The 27,054-nt window shown below is 35.0% G+C and overlaps 1 protein-coding gene across 1 annotated transcript; it reads right to left on the bottom strand.

The window, feature by feature from the left end:
* Positions 1-36: 36 nt before the first annotated feature.
* LOC307173725 (clustered mitochondria protein homolog) lies at positions 37-23,575 on the bottom strand. The gene is made up of 26 exons (XM_079897090.1): positions 23,377-23,575; positions 19,761-19,870; positions 19,397-19,568; positions 17,095-17,226; positions 16,813-16,967; positions 16,563-16,717; positions 14,289-14,411; positions 14,081-14,213; positions 13,340-13,432; positions 10,973-11,670; positions 10,009-10,082; positions 9,795-9,899; positions 9,104-9,204; positions 7,790-7,942; positions 7,644-7,706; positions 6,616-6,851; positions 6,445-6,529; positions 5,252-5,405; positions 5,041-5,180; positions 3,532-3,612; positions 3,314-3,439; positions 3,110-3,219; positions 2,086-2,179; positions 1,872-1,997; positions 1,383-1,456; positions 37-700 (listed from the first exon to the last, which is right to left on the bottom strand). Exons 1-26 carry the CDS (start codon positions 23,420-23,422, stop codon positions 226-228), a joined length of 4,014 nt encoding a protein of 1,337 aa, XP_079753216.1. The 5' UTR covers positions 23,423-23,575; the 3' UTR covers positions 37-225.
* Positions 23,576-27,054: the final 3,479 nt, after the last annotated feature.

Consider the following 27,054-nt stretch of genomic DNA (forward strand, 5'->3'; position numbering starts at 1 on the left):
AAACTACGAAATGAAGAAAGCTCGATGCATAAAATGTTCTCACACAAAAATTAAACTTTATTTAGTCAAACATTTTAATAACTTCAAGACAAGACTGTCTTTGGGCATCATCTTGTCTCCACACTTCTTTTATGGTTTATTAATTGAGACCGTTATACAGTCATGTGTCAAACACTGAGATCGATCTCATCATATCTCACTGAACGTCTGAGCTGCGGTAATGTCTCACTCTGTCTCAGCCTGTTTCTCCAAATGACCTGAACCTTCGTTCACAACACACTCTTTACCGTTTACCACTGCTGATTCTGACTGTGCTTCACTGACTGATGTCATAATATTACTTGATTTTGATTGGCTCTCAGTCGGGACACCATTTGTGATGTTTGATTGGTGTTCCTCCTCCTCACATTCCATTTTTGAAGCACAATCTCCGTTGTGCAGGTGGGACTCGATCTGGCCGTTCATCTTTGAGTGGTCTGGTTTCTCAGAAGCGTCTGTTTGGCCTTCTGCATTTCCATCTGTGGCCTCTTGCTTCTGTTCCCCATTGGATGTGGCCTCCTCAGTAACCTCTCCGCTATTGGTTGGTAGTTCTGAAGCTTTATTCTCATTGGTCGATTCGGAGTTCTCCAGTTTCGTCTTTTCAGCCTCTTCTGCTGCTTTTCTCTCTTTCAGTTTCTCTTTGAACTCCATCATTTTTGTGCTTAAGCAATGACAATAAAAGCAATCAGCTGTTTCCATTAACTAAAAGTGCATCATATTCAAACATTTTTTGGAAATTGAATGAGCATAATTTACCAATTTTTACACCCCTTAATTTTTCAGTTTGCCTCTTTAAAAAGTTAATTATAAGGAATGATAGTAATAACCCCCACTACCAATGAGCAGGGATCTTATTTGTATTCACATAATTTTTATAACACATTATGTAAAGCAGAAATAAATATTAATATTAAACATGATTGTAGTATTAATAATTTATATACATTTTTCTGTCTTTAATTTATGCTTTTTAAAACTGAGAATAAGTACAAGTATGTCAAAACTATTAATCACGATTAATCACATCTAACTAAAATGTGTTTATATAATATGCGTGTACATGCATATATACGTGTGTGTGTGTGTGTATGCTATATATGCATACACACACAGTATATATACACACATACGTATAAAAACAAACTTTAATATTAGATGTGATTAATGTTTTGCTTTTCAGTTTCTTTGTACATCTCATTATTCTCAGTTGTCATTAACGCACCTGTTTGAATTTTAAAACGTATCAATTAAAGACAGGAAAACAAATACTACTAAAGGTTTTGGTCACTAGGGTTTGTTTTTGCTAATTTCAACTAAGCAGTGCGATCCTAAAGTCTCTTCACCTGTATGAAGTCTTCAGTATGCCATTGACCAGAGCGAGCTGCTCCAGTGTTATGTCCTGAGAGGGAACCAAACCCTGCAGAAGAGAAACACAGCTCATGTTTAACAAAACTAATGCGAGTCTACACGTGTCAGCTCTATTAGACAGCGGTTTCAAGCTAAGCTTACCTCAAGTCAAGTCACATTTATTTATATAGAGCTTTTTAAAATACCCAAAGCAGCTTTACCGAAATAACAGGAAAATAATGCAAAAAAGTTTCCAGGAGATAATAGCATTAACACACCAGCTTAAGTAAGTTCAGTGATGTTTCATTTTTGTTTTTAAAAAGTTATTAATTTAGTTAATCATATATATATAACCGTGATGTCATCATCCAGCTCAGTTCAGTTCTTGTATAATATCAATATCTTGTATAATAATATAATATGTCAATGCAGGCAGATCAATATTATTGTTAAATATTAAATTAAATGTTAAATTTAAAAATCACCTCAGGCAGTGTTTCAGAAAGCTCCGCGCCTCCCGTACGAATCGACCGCTCTACACGCACAGCCTGCTGGGTAATGTTCCTCAGGAAGTCAGAGCTGCATTTGGTTTGAGGATGGTCTTCACCGCACTGTTGCAACACACACACACACACACAGGCTCAGAACACAATCACATTTTCAAAGATAAAAATTCAACTCACAAACATGAAATCTGACCTTGTTCTGGAAGATGCTGTAAGCTTCCTTTTCATGATTCATGCCTCCTCTGTAGTCGCCAGCCACACACAGTCTCTGAGCCAGCAGATGGTGCCTGCCAAACAGTACAATATCCTCTAGCAACTTTAAACAGGTAACACAGGTAACATAACTACAACTTTAAATGAGTTTAATTACTTAAGCTCTCTGATCCAAACCTTAATGAGACGCCTCAAGTGTCTAATCTCCCTCACTTAAGGAAACAAAAATGAAACCTCATAAATCAGTCAACTGAAAAGCTCTTAATTGTTTCATAATTGTTGTTTATATATACATATAATTGTCTAATATGTCTAATGCTTACTTGAATACAAAATACTTTATTTATGACTTATTCATTTACTAAGGCTGTCAATATAGGCTACCTGTTTGACTGCACCCTTGTTTCTTGTGTTTTTTTCTTTCATTATTGTTTATTACATTTATTCCTTCTCAAATTCAAACTATGTGTCTTTAAGTGTCTTACATTGTTGGTTGTTCCCTGTCTTGTTATATACAATCTGCAGTTATATATATTATATTATATTATATTATATTATATTATATTATATTATATTATATTATATTACCGTATATATATATATATATATTTTTTATACAAAATCCTTTATTATTAGTACTGTGTGTGTGTGTGTGTGTGTGTGTGTGTGTGTGTGTGTGAGCAAAGTCTAATGAGCAAAATCAAAACATCTGGATGCATTCGGATTTTAGAATTAAATGTCATGAAAACAATGTCACTAAGCAAAATCTACTATTTTCAATAAATGCTTTTCAGTAGTGAATGACATATTTTCAAAATTGACAATTCCCTTGACTCCATCCATTTTGGATGATTTTTTTCACTGTGCTCATTGTAATGGCATTGTGGGACTGCCTCATGCGTGAAGGATATATGTGACCACAATAAGGAACCCTATATAGGCAGCTCACTAGGGTTTGGAACGGCTCCATCTATTTTAAGCATAAGTAAAGCATTTGGTCTTACATCAGAGCTGTTGTCAGGTCAGTGTCTCCTCTGAAGGAGCTGTTGAGTTTCAGTGCGCTCTGTAGATATGGTAATGATTGTTCTCTCTGAAGAGCCAATCCCAGAGAAGCCTGAGAAAAAAAAAAGAAAAGATAAACATCATCATTCAGACCAATACTTCTATATGGGATCTGTGATGACTTGATTATGCTTGATGACGTTTACATCTATGACTGCAGCGTAAGGATGATCTCCTCCGTGAACCGTCAACAGAAGAACTTTGGCACGATACAGGCATCGCTGAGCCAAGGCGGTTTCGCCTCCAGCGAACAGATACACTGATAACAACACCTGGAATAAAAGAAATAATTGCATTAGATGATTATGATCTCAATGCATTTTAAAAAGTAGGTCTGTTTTGGTTTTGTGAGAACGCGACTTACGTATTGCTGAATGGTGTTGGGATGATCGAAGCCCAGAACCCTTTCGCTGATGACCACGACCCTCAGCTGCACGCTGCGAGCCTGCAGGGGACAAGACACACATGGAACAAGGTGAGAAATGCTACGAGATCAGAGAGCAGTCGCGGTTTTAGGTGTGTTCGACATTTTAATTGAATAATTCCCCCAAAAATGTAAAAAAAAAAAATGCAAAAATGCCTTGAGCCAAATTAATTGTAATTGATTCTCACGGTCTCATGACAGAACGCAATATATCATGTGTGTCAACATCTGTTTGTATGTATCAAAATTAAGTTTTTGCTTAAAACAAGAAAAAAAAAAAATCTGCCAGTTGTGTCAGAAAAATAATCTTGTTTTTCCTTTGAATTCAGTTCACTTTGCCAGATTTTTTTCTTGTTTTAAGCATAAACTCGATTCACAAGTAAACTGGAAACCAGACAAAAATACTGAGGATTTTTTTCTGCGGTGTTTAAAAAAAAAAAAAATTGTATATATTTATATATATATATATATACAAAATATTTGCTGGGTTAAAAGATTAGTTCACCTCAAAATGAAAATGTCCTGATAATTTACTCACCCCAATGCAATCCAAGATGTTCATGTCTTTCTTTCTTCAGTGAAAAAGAAATTAAGTATTTTGAGGAAAACATTTCAGGATTTTTCTCCACACAATGGACTTCAATGGCAACCAGAATGTTGAAGTTCAAATCAATGCCGTTTCAGAGGGCTCTGCACGATCCCAGTCGAGAAATAAGGGTCTTATCTAGCGAAACGATCGGTCATTTTCTAAAAAAAATTTAAATGTATATACTTTTTAACCCCAATTGTTCGTCTTGTATTACGTCATCACGTTGGAAAGGTCACGAAAAAAAAGAAGAAAATAATAATAATAAATTAAAACAAAGATGTCGTACGATTTTGAAGTTGGAAGAGAAAATGAGATGGAATTTTTCGCCCTTCCCTACCTTTTTGAACCAGAGTACAAAGACAAATAACTTAGAAATTAGAAAGATGAAGTGACTCGTGACCTTTCCAACGTGATGACGCAATGCGTGGCGTGTCGCAGACCAGCACAAGACGAACAATTGTGGTTAAAAAGTATATACTTTTTTTTCGATGGTTTCGCTAGATAATCGTGCAGAGCCCTTTGAAGCACTTCAGAGCCCTTTGAAACGGCATTGATTTGAACTTCAACATTCAGGTTGCCATTGAAGTCCATTGTGTGAAGAAAAGTCCTGAAATGTTTTCCTCAAAAAACTTCATTTCTTTTCCACTGAAGAAAGAAAGACATGGACATCTTGGATGGCATTGGGGTGAGTAAAATATCAGGAAATTTTCATTTTGAGGTGAACTAATCCTTAAACTCTAATGCTTACTTGAATATGAGAAAGCTGTGCCTTAATCACCTAAAAGGTCCTATTATACAAAAAGCAATCTATTAAGCCACGGGGCAGCAAGACACACTGTAGATAGTACACACAATCACACCTCAGCAGGATGGCCCTGTACATAGGCCACTTTTGCCAGCAGACTAAGACACTGGCAGGCTTCAGGGTGAAGGTCATCACACACGCGACTGAAGAGGTACGCCGCTTCTTTCAGCTGCTCGTACGCCTGCTCCAGTAACCCTACGAGGAGAACACGGTCAAGCGAGGCTGTTCACACACGACTCAATTACTGCCCGTTGGTTCGTAAATACCTTTCTGAAGACTGTTCTGAGCCAGCTTGAACATGTGTGTGGCGTCGGTGGTTGACATGGTTATGTGCTTGACGATGGGCAGAATGTTGAGCACATCGTCCGGAGAGATGGCCGCTTTGTTACGGTTGTCGAGACTGTATTCTCTGAGGCGGAGCTGCGGGACATTCACAAAGAGAAAGGGTTTTCTATGACATATGAGAGACAATCTACAAGCTATCAATCAAGATCAACCTCTATCGCTAAGGCTGCATTTATTTGATCAAAAATGCAGTAAAATTTGTAATATTGTGAAATATTATTACAATTTAAAATAACTGTTTTCTATTTGAATATATTGTAATATGTCATTTATTCCTGTGATCAAAGCAGAATTTCTAGCATCATTACTCCAGTCTTCAGTGTCACATGATCCTTCAGAAATCATTGTAATATGATGAGAAACATTCTTATTATTATTATCGATCTTAAAAACTTAATATTTCTGAGGAAACCATGATACATTTTTTCAGGATTCTTTGATGAACAGAAAGTACAAGAGAACAGCATTTATTTTAAATTGATCTTTTGTAAGATTATAAATGTCTTTACTGTCACTTCTGATCAATTTAATGCATCCTTACTGAATAAAAATATTAATTTCTTTTAAAAGAAAATCTTACTGACTCGAGTCCATACTTTTGAAAGGTAGAACCTGAGCTACTTTTTAAATAAATTTAGTTAAAAACAATGCTATATATTATATTATTTATTTATTTTATAATTTATGCTATATGTTCCTAGTTACTAAAATAAGAATGTACATTTGCATTTGTTCTTTGTTCATGTATATTATTTTGTGATGCTGGCTTGGCAATAAAAAAATAAAATAAAACATTTGAAACTAGTGTATATCAATTGTTCCTTTTTTGCCAAATTTTCACAAGATAACAGAAGCTACAAATTAGATATGTTTTTATTTGCGCTTCTAATTAGTAAAACCAATGAGATTACCCTGTTGGCCAAGCATACCCAAAGATTTTTGTGTATATATAATATAATATAATATAATATAATATAATATAATATAATATAATATAATGTAATGTAATATAATATATTATTACGCAATCATGACAAACCTTAGCCACCAAACATATTGCAGAAATATTATTGTGTTCTTTCAAATTTAGCCATTGCTTGGTTCAACGCAGTACCTGAATACCAGTCTTCAAGCACATCTCTCTCAACAAGGACATCTTCTGGAGCCCGTACTGCTCTACTAGATGGTCCACATTTGACCTTCAAAGAAATGAGACTTCATGAAGTCAGTACACTTCACATGAAAGGGTTAAACATTTGGAGAAGAGCGAATGCTCTTCACTCACCCTAGTCCTTCTTTAAGTCTGTATGTTTCTTGAGCATCTTGACAGATCTGACTCCACAGTTCATTCCCGCTGAGTGAGGTCCATGCCGTGCTGTCAGAAGCCCCTCCCCCTCCTCGGCCACGCCTCCTCGAACGCTTCTTAGACTCCTCCCCATTTGATGCTGAACTGAAGTGAGGCACCAATAAGCAGCAGAGGAAATGACTCGCTGCCGCTGACAGGTTAGACGTCTCCACTCCCTGTACAGCACAACAGACACAATTTGTTACTTATTTAATAGATTGAACAAAACCAAGGTCTGTATATAAAATTGGATATATAACTTTATCCGCATACCCACAGAATAGTTGCATGGGGCGATATATGCTCTATAGCAAATCTCAACTGCTTGATTGCTTTTATCATAGCAAAATGTAACTATATTATTGCCCAGCTCTAATCTGCTAAATGCGACTATAAGGCATGAACATTAACATAATGATTTTCTGTAAAGCTGCTTTGAACAATGTGTATTGCGAAAAGCGCTATACAGGTGAGACTGTAAAATAGAAAATCATGCAAAAGTTCATTTCAGTAATTCAACTTAAAAGGTGTAACTAATATATTATTATATGATATGATTGTAAAGCGCTTTGGGTGTACAGTAGTACATATGAAAGCGCTATATAAATGCCTCATTCTATTCTATTCTATTCTATTATATTATATTATATAGACTCATTACATGCAAAGTGAGATATTTAAAGCCTTTATTTGTTATAATTTTGATGATTATGGCTTAAAGCTTATGAAAACCCCAAATTCAAAATCTCAGAAATTTAGAAAATGTTCATAAGCTGTAAGCCATAATCATCAAAATTATAACAAATAAAGGCTTGAAATATCTCACTTTGCATATAATTTTCTATATAATATATTAGTTTCACCTTTTAAGTTGAATTACTGAAATAAATGAACTTTTCCACGATATTCTAATTTTTCGAGTTTCACCTATATATATAAATTTGACTTGAATAAGTTAAATGAAATACCTGAATGTAGCCACTGAAGAACCGTTGTGCACAACGCACTACAATCTCTGCAAACGCCAACCTCTGAGAGAGATGGTAAGATAGGATTAGGACAGTTCACATTTAAAATCCACCCCAGTATAATGGATTTAAAATCATTTTATTACCGTGATGTGTCTCAGTTGATGTTTGAGATCTGATTGGCTGATGGACAAGATCAGGTGACCTAGATAGCGGAGGTTTATGCCTTTCTGATGGAGGGCTTGTCGTAAAGAAGCACCATCCATCGGTATGTCAGAGCCATGAATGCAGTCGTTCATCTGAAAGTACATGCTGATACTTCAGTGCACCGTTTCTCTCACACATATACACATACATAACGTTTCTGTTGAAAAGTTTGTGGTCGCTCAGATTTTTTAATGTTTTTGAAAGAAGTCTCTTCTGCTCAGTAAAAACTGTAATATTGTGAAATATTATTAGAGTTTAAAATACCTTTTTTATGTGAATATATTTTAAAATGTAATTTGTTCATGTGATCAAAGCTGAATTTGTCTTCAGTCTTACATGATCCCTCAGAAATCAAGAAACTTTTCTTATTATCAATGTTGTATGGAAGCTTGTTTCCGCCATTGAATAATAAATAAATAATAATAATAGCGACTTTTTATCTCACAATTGCGATATATCAAGTCAGAATTGTGACTTGATTTCACAGAATTGCGAGATATGAAGTCAGAATTGTGAGAAATAAAGTCGCAATTCTGAGAAATAAAGTTGCAATTGGGATATATAAAGTCAGAATTGTGAGATATAAACTCATATCTTATAGTCCTTTTTTTTCTCCTTAGAATTGGACTTTATATCTCACAATTGTGAGTTTATATCTCACAATTCTGAGAAAAGATGTCAGAATTGCGTGATATAAACTCGCAATTATGTGTTATAAAGTCAGAATTGCGTGATATAAAGTCACAATTGTGAGAAAAAAATCAAGACTTTATAACACGCAATTGCGACTATTTCACGCAATTCTAACTTTATATCTCGCAATTCTGACTTTATAACACGCAATTGCGACTTTATTACACGCAATTGCGACTTTATTTCACGCAATTCTGACTTTATATCTTGCAATTCTTATTAATAAAGTCAGAATTGCAAGATGTAAACTCGCAATTGTGAGATAAAAAGTCGCAATTATCTTTTAAAATGTTTTATTCTGTGGCGGAAACGAGCTTCCATACTAGTTGTGCTGCTTAATATTTTTTTGGAAACCGTGATACATTTTTGTTCAGGATTCTTTGATGAACAGAAAGTTCAAAAGAACAGCATTTATTTGAATTAGAAATCCTTTGTAACATTATAAATGTCTTTACTTTTGATCAGTTTAATGCATCTTTGATGAATAAAATTATTCTTTACTGTTAAAAAGATTGGGGCCAGTAAGATTTTTAGTGTATAAAAGCACAAAATACACTCACGAATGCTGGTATTTGGTCATTAATGATGAAAGACGCTGCTTCCTTCAGTAATCTCTTCTGTAGCTCCACGGCATCACTCTCTGAGCTGGGAAACTGCACTCCTACCCGGAGAGAGAGAAGACAATATTAAAGGTCTCTAACTTAAGCTCTAGTTACATAAGTTATAATGTTTAGATGTAAAGACAGATGATTTCTGGTCAAGACAAATATGACGATATTAGCTCTGTTCCAAAACCTAGTAAAGCTGCCTACATTATGGATTTTAAAATCATTTTCTTACCGTGATGTGTCTCAGTTGATGTTTGAGATCTGATTAATATTATGTTTTTTTATTAGATTTATTATTTGATGTTAAGGTTTTAATATTATTATTATATTTGCTTTTAAGAGATGTTTTAGCCTAATTCTAAGGCAGCATCTTATGTATCCTACACAAATTCTCGAAAGCATAAAATAGTTAAAAAATCCTATTTAAAGACCAATTTATTATATATTTCACCCAATCTTATATGCAGTTGATGTCATCAGCATAGAAACATGATGAGTCTCACATGAGCATGTAAAACTAGTCTCTTATTAGGCTCCACTTCATTGGATACTGCCTAAATAGACAGTATATAGCAAAGAAACTCAATGGAGTTTTTGTGAAGTTTGTTTTGGTGCATATTAATGGATTTGAGCTTTTCCTGACCTGGGGAGAAGATATTAGGGTTGAAACGCATCTCAAAGATGATGTCACTGACGGATCCGACATCTTTGCAAGCTCTTCTTACTGCGTCTCTGTTTGGAGAGTCACCTGACAACACACAAATACACACATACGATCATTCCCCTAAAACAGATTTATATCAGACACCTATTCCAACATCCCATGACAGAAAATTAACACTTCTTTTCATTCTCACCAGATTGCATACTCTCTTCCAGTCCTTCGTTCTCCCTCATGTGAGCCTTCACTCGCTGCGCGAACTGAGAATATCTGTAATGCAAAGACAAAATGTGTTTGTAAGGATGTGCACAAATAAACAAACCTAAAATCTCTGTGTGTCAGTTAAAGGATGTATAAAATCTTATTCCTAGCTTAACATGCAAACTTTTGTGTGTATATATATATATATATATATATATATTATATTATATTATATTATATTATATTATATTATATTATATTATATTATATTATATTATATTATATTATATTATATTATATTATATTATATTATATTATATTATATTATATTATAATATATATATATATATATATATATATATATATATATATACACAAAAGTTTGCATGTTAAGCTAGGAATAAGATTTTAAACATCCTTTAACTGACACACAGAGATTTTAGGTATATATATATATATGATTTGTTTCTGCCCACATAATGAGATTGTGTGGAAAACTGGCATTCTGGGAGTGTTTGATTCATGCATCATTGATCATTATATGATGCATTATGCAAGAAAACTGATTTATTGATTTTTTCATAAGGTAAATGTAAGAATAATTTTTATATTGATAATAATTTTTCAAGATGAACACTTGGTGGACTGAAGCAACCTAAGTTTACTTGATTATCCATACATCATATTTGAGAAAAATCATGTTAAAATGTGAGTATCAAATATGAACCATCAGGCATTTTAGGGAATATTGCATTGTATTATATGTATATGATCAAACTACAGAGATTGATAATAAAACTAAGCATTTAAATATTATTGGGAAATATAGAGCAACAACTGATATTTATATGCATTTTGGCCATATAAATATCAGCAGGCTCAACCAATGGCATGAATTTGGGGCGGGGCTATCTGTTAGCTTGACCAATGGAAGGACTTGGTAACCTGTCAAAACTCACTTGTGTTGAATGAACGCCTTCACTAACTCCGGCCGTAAGCGACACAGAACGTGAGGGTAACGTCTGGGAAAACTGCCCTCCTTGGGTTCTGTTTCTGTTCCTTCTTCTCCGTCTTCCACTTGGAAGTTGGCATCAGCAGGCATAGTACGATACACATCCAGCAGGTAATATCGGCCATCGGCCCCCAGAATCCCCTGAGCATCTACAGTGGTGAACAGGGGCAACTGATGCCCGGTCTGCCCCACAACCGCATGTCTTTGCAGAGAAAGAGCCTTTGCCGACTGAGCCAGCAGCTCTAGGAGTTTCCGTCTGGATGGATTTTCCAGTGGCCCTGCGCTGAAGCCGTATAAAAGGCCATTGGGAATCTCAGCCTGCTCGGGGCCCTGAAGACCAGGGGCCAGGCCCTGCGCGGACAGTCGAACGCCTCGGTAGTCGGCCACCGCGGTGGGGATGGTGTGCAGGTTCTGGAGGTCTCCGTCCAGGTCGCTGTAAGCCTGAACACATCGCAGCTCGAGACGCTGAGCGGCTCTGGGGCCGCGTTCTCCTGTCAGCCAGTCCTCTCTGTGTGTCGGCACACTCATGAACACACCGCCGCATAGGAACGCTGGGTCCTCGGGAGAACCATTGACTGGGTCGACAAAACCATCGATCACCTTCTCTGCTGCCTGAGCAACAGCCCACACAAAAGCGCTGTTCACCTGCCGGAACGAACAATGAGAAGTTAAGAAGTGGTGTACTTGGAAAATATGGTTTTCAATGCAATGCAATTAAATGAAATGTAAAAGCTACTTGGAAACTATGGTTTTCAATGAAATGCACTGCAATGAAATAAAATGCAATGCAATGTTATGGAATGCAATGAAAACTAATGAAATGAAATGAAATAAAAAAAGTAAAAGAAAATAAATATTAAACAAAATGTCAGGGTTCGGTCACTCCGGTCAAGTTTACTCTTGGTTTTGTGATTGTGACAGAGCCCTGACACTCGTGTTTGTGTGAGCGCGTGAGCTCTTCGGTCCATGCAAGTTGTTTTGTGTGTGGTCAGTGTGGAGCGTGGTGTTTGGATCCCGGCACTTCAGTCTAGTTTGGTTTCGGTTCTGTGTCGGGATTTGGACATTCATGCTCCGAGTGTTTGTATCTGTCGTGAGCACGCTCATTCTCGTGCGCTCTGTCTTGTTGTGTGAGTTCGCTCGGGCCGTATGCTCTTCTGTCCGGCTGTGTTGTTGCGTTCTTGTGTTTACATCGGACGCATGCTTTCATGTTATGTTTTATCTTGTGCTGTGTTGCACGCTGCTTGTCTTTTACACTAGCCGTGTGCTTTCATGTTGTCATGTTTTGTGTGAACACGCGGCTTATGAGCTCTCATTAGCTGTTGTTTTGTTTAAGCACATGGCTGGTGTTTAAGTTTGCTGGCCATGTGCTTGTGCTTTTGTTGTGAATACATGACTTGTCATGCGTTTCCTTGTTCCATGCGCTCTCCTGTCTATTGTCTAAACCCGTCCATCTTGTTACCTGACTATTGGTTCAGCCCCACCTGTCCTCCCTCGTTACCTGCCTTGTTTGCTGCCTATTTATTCTCCTTGTGTTTGCAGTCCTGTCCAGATCATTGTCATATGTTACCCGTTGACTTTTACCTCATTCCCTCTCGGGGTATTTTTTGTTTGTTTTTGCACAATTGTGACCCTGGATCACAAAACCAGTCATAAGTCGCACGGGTATATCTGTGGCAATAGCCAACAATACATTGTATGGGTCAAAATTATCGATTTTACTTTTATGCCAAAAATCATTAGGATATTAAGTAAAGATCATGATCCATCCATGAAGATATTTTGTAAATTTCCTACCATAAATATATAAAACATTTATTTTTGTGAGTGAATGCTGCACAATCGCGAACATAAATGATCAACTTTAAAGGAGATTTTCTCAATTTTTCGATTTTTTGCACCCTCAGATTACAGATTTTCTAATAGTTGTATCTCGGCCAAATATTGTCCTATCATAACAAAACATACATCAATGAAAAGCTTATTTATTTAGCCTTCAGGTGATGTGTAAATCTCAATTTCGAAAAATTGACCCATGTGACTGGTTTTGTGGTCCAGGGTCCTAAACAAACTGATTCGCTAAAAGGAACTGGTCTTTTGATTTTTAATCATGTTCAATATAGTGTGACAGACAAACAGTGATGTAGATGCTTGCTGGGAAACACTGAGAACAGCTGAGCTACTGTCAAATCTACAGTAGTTAAGTTACACAGTATTGTTAGGATGTTTTATGTTATGTGGTCTGTTTAGTTTGTGTTTATTTAATTATACTTTGAGGACAGAATAGTCTACATAGGTTAGATAAGTGCTGTCAGACCTGCAGTAACGCTCGGTCCCTCTGAAGTCTCTCCTCCAGACTTCTCTGAGGAAGATCTCTGGCTGCTTGAAGTTCCTTATTCCAGTCAGTAGCCTAAAACCCACAGAAGAACACGTGAACACGTGAACATGACACACACACACACAACACACACACACACAACACACACACACACACACACAACACACACAACACACACAACACACACAACACACACAACACACACAACACACACACACAACACACACACACAACACACACAACACACACACACACACACTCATTTTATCTTTTTTAAATATTAATATTCATTTATAATTACTGTTAAATAATATTAAATTTTATATTATTTTAATTTCATTGCAAATCCCATGAAAACACTCCAATACTTCACTCCAAAATCAAAAGAATAATAATATTTTGTATTAATAATTTTAAATCTATTTTAACACATAACACATTTTTTTTGCATTTTGACATTATTTTCATGACAATTAGCACATTTTCCCCCAAAGATTCTCACTACAGTAATGCATTACAGTTTTACTTTTAAGTTTGGTGACTGATTTCCATCTAAAACTGTAAAATTGCTGATGTTACTGTATGTTAATATAATATTATAAAACATATAACATTTTATAATAAATTTCATTACTACAGTTTTTTTTTATGATGTTTACCACACAGTCATGTCAAAATAGAGCTTTGTAACTGTGCACTGAAAGATGTGTGTGTGTGTACCTGCGCGTTGAGGTCCTGGTCCAGACCCAGCCGGCAGCTGAAGCTGGATCTGTGTGAGTGAAGCGAGGAGACGCCGAGCCAGCTGTGTGTGCGGTACGGAGTGGACAGCATCTCTTCAGCCGGCAGAGAGGGCCTGTGTGAACAGAGACGCTCAGAGAACCGCACTGAAGAACAGATGAGTGTTGTGAGACGAGTGTGTGAGGGTCACCTGTGCCGCAGCGTGCCGAGGTTGTGTTTGAACTGCGGGCTGATGTGGGACAGCAGGTCGGTCAGACAGTGGCACACTGGAGTAGACTGAGCAGGACGGGGGTCAAACACATCGAGGGTCGACCTGAAACAAAAATACAGCTTGGTTTCTAGAAAACTCTCCTTCATTCTGTGTATCTAATATGTCACAAACAATTATGATGTCATTTATTCCACATTGGATGAATCTCATGAGAACATGGAGACATTTAGATTTTTCGTATTGTAACATTTTCCCACAAAAATTCTCATTACTGTAATGCATCCAGGCATTATTCTATTCTATTCTATTCTATTCTATTCTATTCTATTCTATTCTATTCTATTCTATTCTATTCTATTCTATGTGTCTGTGTGGTAATGTTTTATATTTTTGAGATGCATTTTGTTATTTTTGTCTATGCAGCAACTACATGTGAAGAGTTCAGATGCAAAAGCCTCTAAGTGCCATCTGAAATTTTCTTCTAGAATGATCATTTTTATCAAGTTTGTATATTTAAGTTCAATAATTTCACTTAAATGGCAATGCAAATTACCTACTAATTGTCATTTAAGTGAAATTACTGAACTTAAATATACGAGCTTTATTTAAATGATCATTCTAGAAGAAAATTTCAGATGGCACTTAGAGGCTTTTGCATCTGAACTCTTCATGTATAACTCCATAAAGTATACTTTTATCTTTATTTTTGAGTTTTTTTGTAATTCCAATTATTCAATTACATTCTCAAACCAGCAGTACAGTAAATATATGTATAAAAATAACTGCAATTAAAGTAAAAACAAAAAACAAAAAAAACAATATAAATACATTATTATTAATCACCATAAATGAAATATATCAAAATATATATACCTTTATTCTATGACAGTAATGAAAATGAAATTTTTGAAAAAATATGAATGATATTAAAATAGCCTTAATTTTCTTTATGCAAAATATAGTATATATTGTGTGGTGTCTACTACTGTATATTTTAGAAATCATATTCGAAACAATATGCAATGATTAACATTTTATACAGTAGTATACTACATTTGTATCACATGACCTTTACATTACATTGCAGTTTTCGAAAATAAATGTTATTCCTGTTATTTTGCTTTTTTATTATAGTTTTGTCTAGAATGTAACTTAAAGGTCCCATGGCATGGATTATTTTATTATTTTATAATGTTTCCTGGGGTGCCCTTATAATGTTAGTATGTTTTTTAGATAAAAAATTGTCATAATTTATAAATAAAAGGATTTTTTCCTAGCCTGATTTTAGCCTCTGATTTGAACACTCTGTTTGAAGGGGCGTGCCTGCTGTAAGATTTCAGTGTTAACACCCACTGCTGTGATTGGCTGCTGTGAGACTTCAGTGTAAACACCCACTGCTGTGATTGGCTGACATGTTTGCATATGAAATAGCTAGCATTACATGTGGAACTCTCTCGAAAGCCTTTACTATTACAGCTATTATACATTTTTACTATTACAGCTATCGAGATTAACGAATCGTGAGAAGTTTTTAAAGTTTTTAGATCTATTCCCATCACATAAAAGGTTGCAGTGATGAGCACTGAGCAGATGACAGTCTTTTGATCGCGTGAATAATGATCTTATCATTGCAAAGCAGTTTCTGCACTCTCACTAATGCTTTCACCAATGCAAACATGATGTAAGTACAGTAAGAGCTTCGTTGTGCAGTGTAACAGCGTCATTGATTTCATAATGAGTTCTGGCAAGTGTCCAGATAAACTCACGCTGTTTGATTGACAGCTTGGGCGACTGGAAAGGGATTGTTCTTTGATCGCTTTCTGTATTTTAATCACAGTTTATATAAGATTATTTTCATCCTACTAAAAGAAACGACGTGAAGTTGATTGTTTAGTCACTGGCTTGATTTACTGATGCATAAACAGTGTTGAACGACTTTGAGAGAAAGATTATCTGTCTGAACTTGAACAATTACACATCAGACATTCACATAACCCACTGGTTCTTCAGAGGCTCGGATGAAGGAGCTAAAAAAATACTTTTGTGTTCATTTGTACATCCAAACACTGAGCAACTGCCATGCTCCACATGAAACCTTATAAAGTGACATTTTCAGGCCATGGGACCTTTAACAGTGAGATCAAGAAACAGTTGTTAAAAATCATGGATTTTGCTTCCTATTCAAATGCAAATAATTTTAATAGTATGGTAGCATGCAACTACAAACATTGTCATAATAACACAGAGTCTTACCTGTTCAGGTAAAACCCACGTGGGCAGGAAGTGATGTCACACTGCTTGCCCTCCAGCGTGTGGACACTGATGTACAGGAAGTCGCCCTGCAGTTTCCGGAAGCCAGGGGGAGGGTTCCAACAGCTGAGTGACAGGTCGAGCAGGTAACTGGGAGCCTGTAAGAGAATCAGTTAGTTGTGTTTATTGTGAGAGTCATAAAAAACAATGTCAAATGCCTAAAGGTTTATTTGTATTGTGTTATTTGTCTTACTTCGCTGTGTGTGTTGATGGGCAGCAGGGTCGTCAGAGGAGGGAGATCTGAAACTCCAGGGTGAATGTAGGCAGGAGGGGGCGGGGCTTCAGCCGGCTGCTCTGTCTTACTATTGGCTCGTCTGTTCTTTGATGAGTGCAGAGTGGGAGGGGCTTCTAATACACACATAAACACACAATTAGAGAGTCTCACTGCCATGGGCATAAAAATAATGAATGCATTTTAAATTATTTAGAGGCAGTACTGAATACAAGTGCTTTTATGTACTAATCTATTTCTTACCAGGCGTTTGGGTGAGTGTGTTCAATACAGTGGGTGATCGGCCCTCCATCAAGGCATCTTGGGGCCCGGCAGATTTCAGCATCTCTTGCACACGTGCCAGGTGAGCCTGTGCCGACCGCGGGGAGTACGGCTCTATAACATACACACAAAACTCACTTTATGATCCCAAAATCAGGCCTTTTCTCCAGCTCCATTGATCGGCTGAATTTCAATGCGTCTCATCTTGCAAGACTATGATTATTTCCAATGAGCAATAACATCATCTATTCAATCATCTACTTTCCCACATTACTCATATTGAGTGCCATGTGACTCACTTGGCTCCGAGAATGGTTTCATTAGTTTGTCATCAAAAGGGTTTGCAATAAAATCAAGAAGTTGCAAAACCTGTATAGAAAAGAAACCCATTGATCCCTGTGGAAAATCTCACTGAAACCACCTTAAATTGGATCATGGTAGCTGGTTTCTAGCTGGTCCAAGATGGCTGACCAGCACAACCTACCTAGATTAGACAACCTTGGACAATAAACCAGTTACCAGCTGGTCTCACAGGTGTTCAAACTGGATTGTTAGACCAGCAATAAACCACATGATTTCCACAGTTTCTGACCAATGAATTTTCATGAGGTTTATGATCACTGGATAAGCTAGATACTGGATCAGAGTTGTTATTGTTAACTAACTGTTTTTCGGTAATTGAAATAAAGTGTAAATTAACAAAAATATAAATATTACTGTATTACTATAACTATTATTATAAATATAAACACATACATACATACACACATATACATAACACACACATATATATACATACATACATACACATATATAGATATATACTCATTTTGAATCTTTCTGCATTTTTATGTATCTGGTGACAGTGTTATTTTAGAATTATTTATATACTATTATGGGATTTATTGATATTTTGAATTAGAGTTTTATTTTAGGATTTAGTCATTTTATCATACAGTTTTAGTCATTTTTATTTATATATATATATATATATATATATATATATATATATATATATAATATTATATTATATTATATTATATTATATTATATTATATTATATATATATATATATATTAGGGCTGTCAAACAATTAATCGCGATTAATCGCATCCAAAATAAAAGTTTGTGTTTACATAATATATGTGTGTGTACAGTGTATAATTATTTTCTATATATAAATACACACACATGCATGTATATATTTAAGAAATATTTGCATGTATATACTGTGTATATATATATTTATATTATATATAATTTTTATTATATATAAATAACACATTTTTCTTAAATATATATGCGTGTGTGTATTTATATATAGAAAATAATTATACTCCATACACACATATATTATGTAAACACAAACTTTTATTTTGGATGTGATTAATCGCGATATATATATATATATACACACACACATATTATATATATATATATATATATATATATATATATATATATATATATATACACACACACACACACATACATATAAAAAAATCTAAACTCTAATTCAAAATATTAATAAATACCATAATAGTATATAAATAATTCTAAAATAACACTGTCACCAGATACATAAAAATGCAGAAAGATTCAAAATGAGTTTGTGACCAGGTTTAACTGATTCATTCAAACTTACTCAGATAAATGATTCACACAAGTTTAAGGCTTGTGAACAGGTTTTCCTGTAAACTTGAGCAATATTTAGCCAATGAAATGTTTTATAACTACAAAAAATGTAGATTTACAATTGAAATCCTTGAATCTCCACAATTACCTTTTCAGGCCAGAAAAACACATTAACATTCCCTGATAATTCCAAGTTTTCTGTGACTGTGGAAACCTTATAAGTACCTTATAGACCTTATTAGCCAGAGAAACGAGGGCGCCGCCATCTTTAGAATATTGTCTTTGAACTTCCGTTTTTGCAGTCGCTCTGTATATTTCAATGGCATTGCTGTCCAGGAGTAATTAGCTTTTGAAGTGGATTTACTAAATGTAAAGTTAACGAAAGTTATCATGAGGATTGTAATGTTTAAAGCAGATGTCTTAACAAATGTCAGTAGACCGGGAAAATTTTAAAACGAGCCGTTCATTCATAAATAGGCAAGATCGCTGTGAAAATACAGACCGGAAGCCAAAAGACAACGAGCGCAGTGCTGAAAAGGGGCGGGGCTACATAAGGTCTATAAGTGTCCTTATATCCATGTATAATATATGTAAGTCTATTAGAAGTGAACAAAAGTAAACACTCCACATGGAAGATCTTGCAGTTTACCTTCAACTAAACGGAGAGTGACTCCAGCTTTGAAGCCCTTGATGCCCTGGAGCTCAGTCATGGGGTCAAGGGTCACGCCTGAAAGGGCCAGAGCGATAGATGTGCGAGGTGCCACCTCCTCTCTGCCCAGTACAGTCATGATGGCATCCTGGACCAGCCAGAATCCATGAACCTGCAGAGAAAACACACTTTATCCAACATTTAAGCATGTGCTTTGCATGCTTTGATGTTCTGTTGATAGACATATTTGAAAAGATTTGCATTGCTGATCAACACAAACTAGACTACTAAATTTGAGGTTACACCCCAAAACTCACTTTACTCAGGGACGTATATTTGACTAGCGCTGATGATGAAAGCTCACCTGCAGCTCGAAGGACTCGACACCTGCACCCTGAACCTTCACAGGAAATGACCCGTCATCAACTTTTTTGCTTCCAGTCGCTTTTCTCCCGTTCTCTGAACATGAGACATCTGTAGAGTGAAGGGGGGTAGAGCATTCTTCACTTTGAGCTCAAAAAACTGTGCTTCAAGCCAAAACAAGAGTTACATAAGACTAAGAGAGTTGGGAAATCTGTTCAAATGCCACGAAAGAAAGTGAAGAAAGAACAATAAATAAAAGGTTTTCCATCCTAGAGTCCACTGACTCAATAGCTCCACGGTACTACATGTTTTTTAGACATGGCAGTACAATGTTTTCTTTGTACCATAATAACACCACTACAGGTGAAACTCGAAAAATTAGAATATCGTGCAAAAGTTCAGTAATTCACATTAAAAAGGGGAAACTAATATATTTAGTATATCTAACTATATACATATGCATGATTATACTTTTCAGAGGGCCGACATTTCTGTATTTAAAATCTTTTTTTTAATTGATTTCATGTAATATAAAAATTTTCTGAGATTTTGAATTTGCGGTTTTCATAAGCTGTAAGCCATAATCATCAAAATTATAACTTTTGCACGATATTATAATTTTCCAAGTTTCACCTGTTTATTATTTAAAATACCTTGGTGTACCATATACATACATTTATTACAAGTTTACTTAATCATTTCATCAAGTTATCATTTTATACCGGTGTATAGTGCTTGTTGAGTGTGGACATAAATATTCAAAATTAAATTAAATTAAAAAGATTGGTTTAGCTTCCTGTAAAATATCACAAAATCCTCAAAACAAGATGCAATTACTTGGGAAGCTAAATTGTTTTTGTTTTTTAAACATAAAATTTTCAAGATGTGTTTCTGTTTTTATTTGTCATCTTCCGGGTTTTTTTCTTCTTCATTTTTTATATTCTGGATTTAATTATTGTTCAATTTCTGAGTAAACAAATTGAAAAGAAAAAGCCAATAAGGTATGAAAAATTAAATGTCAATGTAAAAACTAGTTTAGTCATTTATACTGATAAATAAATAAATACATAGATAGACAGATAGATAGACAGATAGACAGATAGATAGATAGATAGATAGATAGATAGATAGATAGATAGATAGATAGATAGATAGATAGATAGACAGATAGACAGATAGACAGACAGATAGATAGATAGATAGATAGATAGATAGATAGATAGATAGATAGATAGATAGATGGATAACAAATGTTCAAAAGTTTTTGTAAAGAAATGAATACATAGCAACACAATTTATCTACAAATCAACAAATTTGTCTACAAAACTAATTTCAAGTATTTAGATTTTTAGGGCTTCAAATCATAGGTTTCCTAACTATGACTGGTAGAGTGTCAAATTACCACAGCATTATCTGATGTGTTACAGTAAAGTACTTCTAAAGGGTCAGATGCACGTGATTGAAATCATATAAAACCCCACAGATGTCTCCATCTGACATCCATTCAAGAGTCAAAGCTTTGAGTTTCTCTTGTTGGATTTGTAGGCAAGTCAAAGTTCTCTAATAACAGCAAGACTCGGCTTGATGCGACATGAGCTTGTCCAGACATCTTCCAAATCTCCCCCTGGCTAGTGAGAGCAGATAACAAGCACTGGATGAGTGCTATTACTAGTACCGATACACACTTTATCTGAGCTCTGGAAACAAACATCAAACAGCTTGATCGTGTCACGACGGCTTTCAGGATGAGATGCATCATCGCTCTTCTACAGCACAAACACTATTGTTCAAGCTACGGGTCATGTGTACTTCAAAGGTCATGGTAAATATAAAGAAAAACCTTTTGTAAACCAACATTTGATTTGTGGTTATGAAGGAATGCATTTAACCACAGTGAAATGTGTTAAATGGAACTGGGTGTGCACTTTTACCATTAATCAAAAATATGTAATTAAACACAGTATGGTTGTGTCATGCGTGACATTTTATGAATGACGATTCAGCACAAAGTCTGTACGGACCTGTCACTCAATTTTATGATAATTAGCTTCTAGTAACTAGTCATTTAGCAGATTCTTGGAGAGTTCACCTGGAATAACCTGAGGTGGAGCATCTTGATCAAGCGTATGGAAGATCTGATGATTTCCACAGAACTGGAACATCCGTTATAAAGTTCTGCACCATCCTTTGTGTTTATCAAACATGTTAGCTAATTTAATTAGTGTTTGAGCTACCAAAAAATGCTGATGAAACGTAATGGTCCCTAAAATAGGTTTTTTTAAGGCCCAAAAAATCTCATTCTGACCATATATTATATAATATATATAGGGCTGTCAAATTGAGTAATCACGATTAATCGCATCTAACAAAAGTTTGTGTTTGTATAATGTGAGTGTCTATCTATCTATCTATCTATCTATATATAGAGAGAAAGAGAGAGAGAGAGAGAGAGAGAGAGAGAGAGACTCACATATATTATATAAGCAAAAAATTAATTGATTTGACAGCACAAAAAAAATGTATTTATTTATATATATATATATATATATATATATATATATATATATATATATATATATATATATATCACAAATTTATACTGAAAATAAATCCTAAATTAATAGTTTTCATTAAAAGAATCATTCAATTGTTACTGTAATGTGGAAAAATAAAGATATAAAATATCTTAAAACATATATAAAAATATATAAAAAATCTGTTACCGCATTTAAATTTTTTTAGTAAATTATAAAATTGTGTTTACAAATTGTCATGAAAATAGTGTTAAAATGGCAAAAATCGTAATGGTTCTAAAAATACGCTTCCCTTTCTTGAAAAAAAAAAGAAAAAGATTTAACATGTGTAGTAGGCTACTCCTCAGCTGTTAAACTTTTTTTTACTGTTTAAACTAAAAAATAAGATCCACCCATGCAGGATTCAAACCTACAGCCTTTCAGTTGCAACCCCAGATCTCAGCCACTACACCAGGAATGATTTGAAAAGGGGATACAAGGACACGAGTGTTGATTATCACATGAATAGTTGGGTAAAGAAGCACAAAAAGTTATGATGAAGAAAACCACATCACCCCCCTCCCCTCTCTCTCTCCCCCTCTCTCTCTCCCTCTCTCTCCCTCATCAAGCAAGTTGCCTCGAGAGTGACGCGTTCATGCATTTGCCCCGAGAGAAGGGCGCTCGCGATGAAAGACAGGAATGTGTGTGTGTGTGTGTGTGTGAGGTCTGACCCGAAGCCATGAGGAATCTCACAGATGAGCCTCTTTAGCTTTAACACGTGTGTCAGTGAGTGAAAGAATGACAGAAGGCATGAAAAGTGGGAGGACGCATATATCAGGAGGTCAAGAGTGAAGGTTGCTGTTTGTTTTGCAGCGAGAGAAAGTTTCATTCTAAAGTGCAGAGCCATAAATTTAATCAGTGTTTTCAAAAAGTTGTTTTTAATGCATTATGTCATTTTTCTGACTGTATGCACGAGTCATTTCGGACAAACCGCAGGAGGAGCGAAAGAATGCATGATCCAAAGCGCCAGGACAATGAAGGAAACATCAGGAAGAAGTTCAGAGGGAGGAGGCAGGACTGAATCAGAACAAGGCAACTCTTACCCATAGTTTTCTTCTCTCCGTTTCCTTTCTTCACTGCGTCCCTCATTTCTCTTCCTCTGGTTCTGTTTCTCTCTCGGTAGCTCTGCTGGTTTTCTCTTCTCGTCGGGTCTGTGCGGTGTGTTTGGAGAGCTGTCAGGTAATGACTGACTCAACACGTCTTTTTAGTTTCTGGTTCTCTCAAACGGCCACTCCCTCCTCCACCAGTGCTGGCAGTGTTTCCCACCACTCCTCCCACAGCAGGACAGGCATGTTTCACTGGGCGTGGCGCTGCTCCACTCCATTTTGCACGAGATTAGTGAGCGTTACCCTCCCCCTCTGACTTCCCTGAGGCCAGGGAGGGATCCCACTCTCACAGACAGACAGACACACACACACACACACACTTGTTTTTATATCTTTACATAGGCTCTCAATAGCCGTAATGGTTTTTATACGGTATAAACTGTATTCTCTTCCCTTACACTAACTCTACCCCTAAACAACCTACCCATCACACAAAACTTTAGCATTTTTACATTTTCAAAAAACATCACTTGTGTGATTTATAAGCTGTTTTCCTCATGGGGCCTGACGAAATGGCCCCTCGATGTCAAAATGTTCACATTTTACTATGTTTGTGGGGACATTTGGTCCTTTCAATGTAGGTTAAAGTCCCCATGAAATCAAAATTGACCCTATTTACTTTGTTCGCGCATATTACTAGTCTTGTGGTGAACAATTAATCCGTGCAAGTAAACATTAAAAAAAAATTACCATGGTAATCTTTAATCAAAATCTGAAAAGTTACTTCCGGTCTGGAATGGCGTTCCTTCTCTGATGACGTAGGTTTGACGGCTTGGGTTGGGAAACGCTTAACCACTCCCCTCAAACCGTTAGTATGCTATGAGCAGAGATGGAGAGGAGGAGCGCTAAAGTAAAACCCTGCCCTCTGTTCAATATTCCGTTTCACTTGGAAATACGTCATAACACTGGAGAAAAGTCGTTTGCAACTTCCGGTTCACGGGGACTTTAAGCAAGAACACACACACACAAACCATTGAAAACAGAATTAAATACATGAGTGAAGCTCACTAACCATTTAAAATGCTTACAGCGCAAAATAAACATAGAAATGCATAAAATAATTACACATAGCATTTACATACAAAATGAAGCCAGTAAGTCTTTTGACTGTCAAATTATTTTCATTGCAAATAAGTGCATTTAACCTCCAAATTCTCATTACTGTAAAAATGGAAGTGTGTGTGTGTGTGAGAGAGAGAGAGAGAGAGAATTTTCGTTATGACAGCTAAACAGCTATCAAAACATTTTTGTGAATTTTTGAAATTCATTTATGTATTTTGAAATATAGCTGGAAAAAAAGGGGAAAAAAGAAATATATATTAGATGAAAAAAGTTTGAGATTTTGGCTTAGCAACTAATTTAAAAAAAAGTGTTATGTTTAAGCAGTAAAATTAATAAATGGAAATAAAATGAAAATAAATAAAACCTAAAACTGAACGAAAAATACATTGAACTTAAATCAAAATGGAAATAAAAGCCAATTCAAAATATGAATAAAAATCTATAGTAAAAATAACAATTATTATGAACATAATTGAACATAATTCATGAAAATAATAAAATGTAAAAAATATAAATAAATCCATGCTCCTAAACTGCAAACTTTCTTTCTTAGTATTTTTGTCTTGTTTAAAGTCCAAATATCAAAAAAAAAAAAAATTAAATCAAGATGCATTTACCATACAAGTAAAATGTCATGTATTGTTTTCTGGAAAAAAAAGAAGAAAAAAAAGTGAGTTTTTGCTTAAAAAAAGCAAAATGATCTGCCAATGAGGTACAGAAAAATAATTGGAAATATATATATATATATATATATATATATATATATATATATATATATATATAAATTCAAATGGAAGCAAGATTCATTTTCTATCGTACGTCATTTTACTTATCCAGTAAATGCATCTTGATTTAAGAAAATTTTGATATTTGAACTGGAAACAAGATTCTTACAAAATACTAAGTAAGAAAAGCATTTACGCTGTGTAAAAATAGGTATTTAAAACAAAAACAAAAATCCTCATTACCAAATGAAAAAATAAATGCTTAGAATTGTCATGAAAACAGTGTCAATGCAAAAAAAAATCTTAATGGTCCTAAAAATAGAAAGAACATCATTTTCTTACAGAAAAAAGGTTGTGCGTTGTGGAATATGACCTAGATATTTTTGTGAGATTCTCCTAATGACTCAAAATGATGTATAGTCAAAGGATTTAGCTACTTAAGGAGAAGTGCATGTACTTGTGTGTGTGTGGGAGTAATTGATACACGCCTATCGCGCTCCAATGAAATCTCCACGCTTTTTCTACTTTATTTCAAGGCCTCTGTGTACTGCGTCCTGCAGGAACACTCAGTGCCAGAGCTGCTGGAACGAGACAGAAGTCAGAGCTGGAAACCTCAGGCTCTTCATGCAACATCTCAGCACCTGCTGCACAGACTCGTGCAGTTTTTCATCCCCCAGCAGCAGAAAGTTGTGAAATAAAATCTCAGCTGAGCAGATAAGAGCAACAAAAGCTGCACTTGAGTGGACGGATCACTGCCGTCACATAACAAGGCACTTGAAAGTCAATCAGAAACAATACCCCTTCTTAGTAATTCACTTTCAGTAGCGCTCGAAGGAGGGGCCGCTATTAGGAACTCACTTGACAAGTACAGAAATATTCAAGAGATCTTTTCTTACTCCCTACATGAACTCTAATAGCTTACGTAACAGGTGAAAGAGAAGACAGAGTGAGAGTCAGACATCTTACACTATGTGCAGGCTTTTAAACTCTTTTCAACTCTGAGGTGTGTATACTGTACACATATATATATATATATAAAAATATGTGTGTTTATACATGTGTGTATGTGTATATAGTATATATGTGTGTGTTTGTATGTAGTATATATACATATGTATAAATAAATATATATGTGTGTGTGTGTGTGCGCGTGTGTATGTACTGTATGTGTGGTTTTTTTGCATTGACATTATTTTCATGATAATTACATAACCTCTCATTATATATATATATAATGAGAGGTTATGTAATTATCATGAAAATAATGTCAATGCAAAAAAACCAACATTTGTGATTAATTTAAACAATACGTTTTTTATTGTTAACTAAAACATTCTAATGACTTGGAATCATTTTTTTTAATAAAAATAAAATATTAAAAGATATTTTATTTTAGCTTGTTGTCAAGGCAACATTTCTCATTTTCATATACTAAAATAACTATAAAATTAAAATGAAACTAAAAAAACTAGACATTTAAAAAAACAAAAATGACAAAAACACAAAATTACCAAAATATTTACTAAAATCAATAATATCTTTAGTCAAAAAGGAAAATAAAATAAATATAAAGATTAATAAAAACGATAAAAGCATCTCAATGAACAAAATAACACAAGGCAAATCATTTTCTTCCTCATCACCAAATGGAGAAAAAGAATATCTTACACAAGTACATGCAGAGTTTTATCAATGATGATCATTCTTTTTAAAGGCTTGATTACCAATATTATAAATCTACATTTACACATTTGTCAGATGCTTTTATCACAAAATATTTTTTATCCTACTGTCTGAGCTGGATGAATGCTATAATGTTTATAATCTA

This window comes from Squalius cephalus (assembly GCF_949319135.1).
Source record: "Squalius cephalus genome assembly, chromosome: 16".
In the NCBI taxonomy this organism is placed as follows: Eukaryota; Metazoa; Chordata; class Actinopteri; order Cypriniformes; family Leuciscidae; genus Squalius; species Squalius cephalus.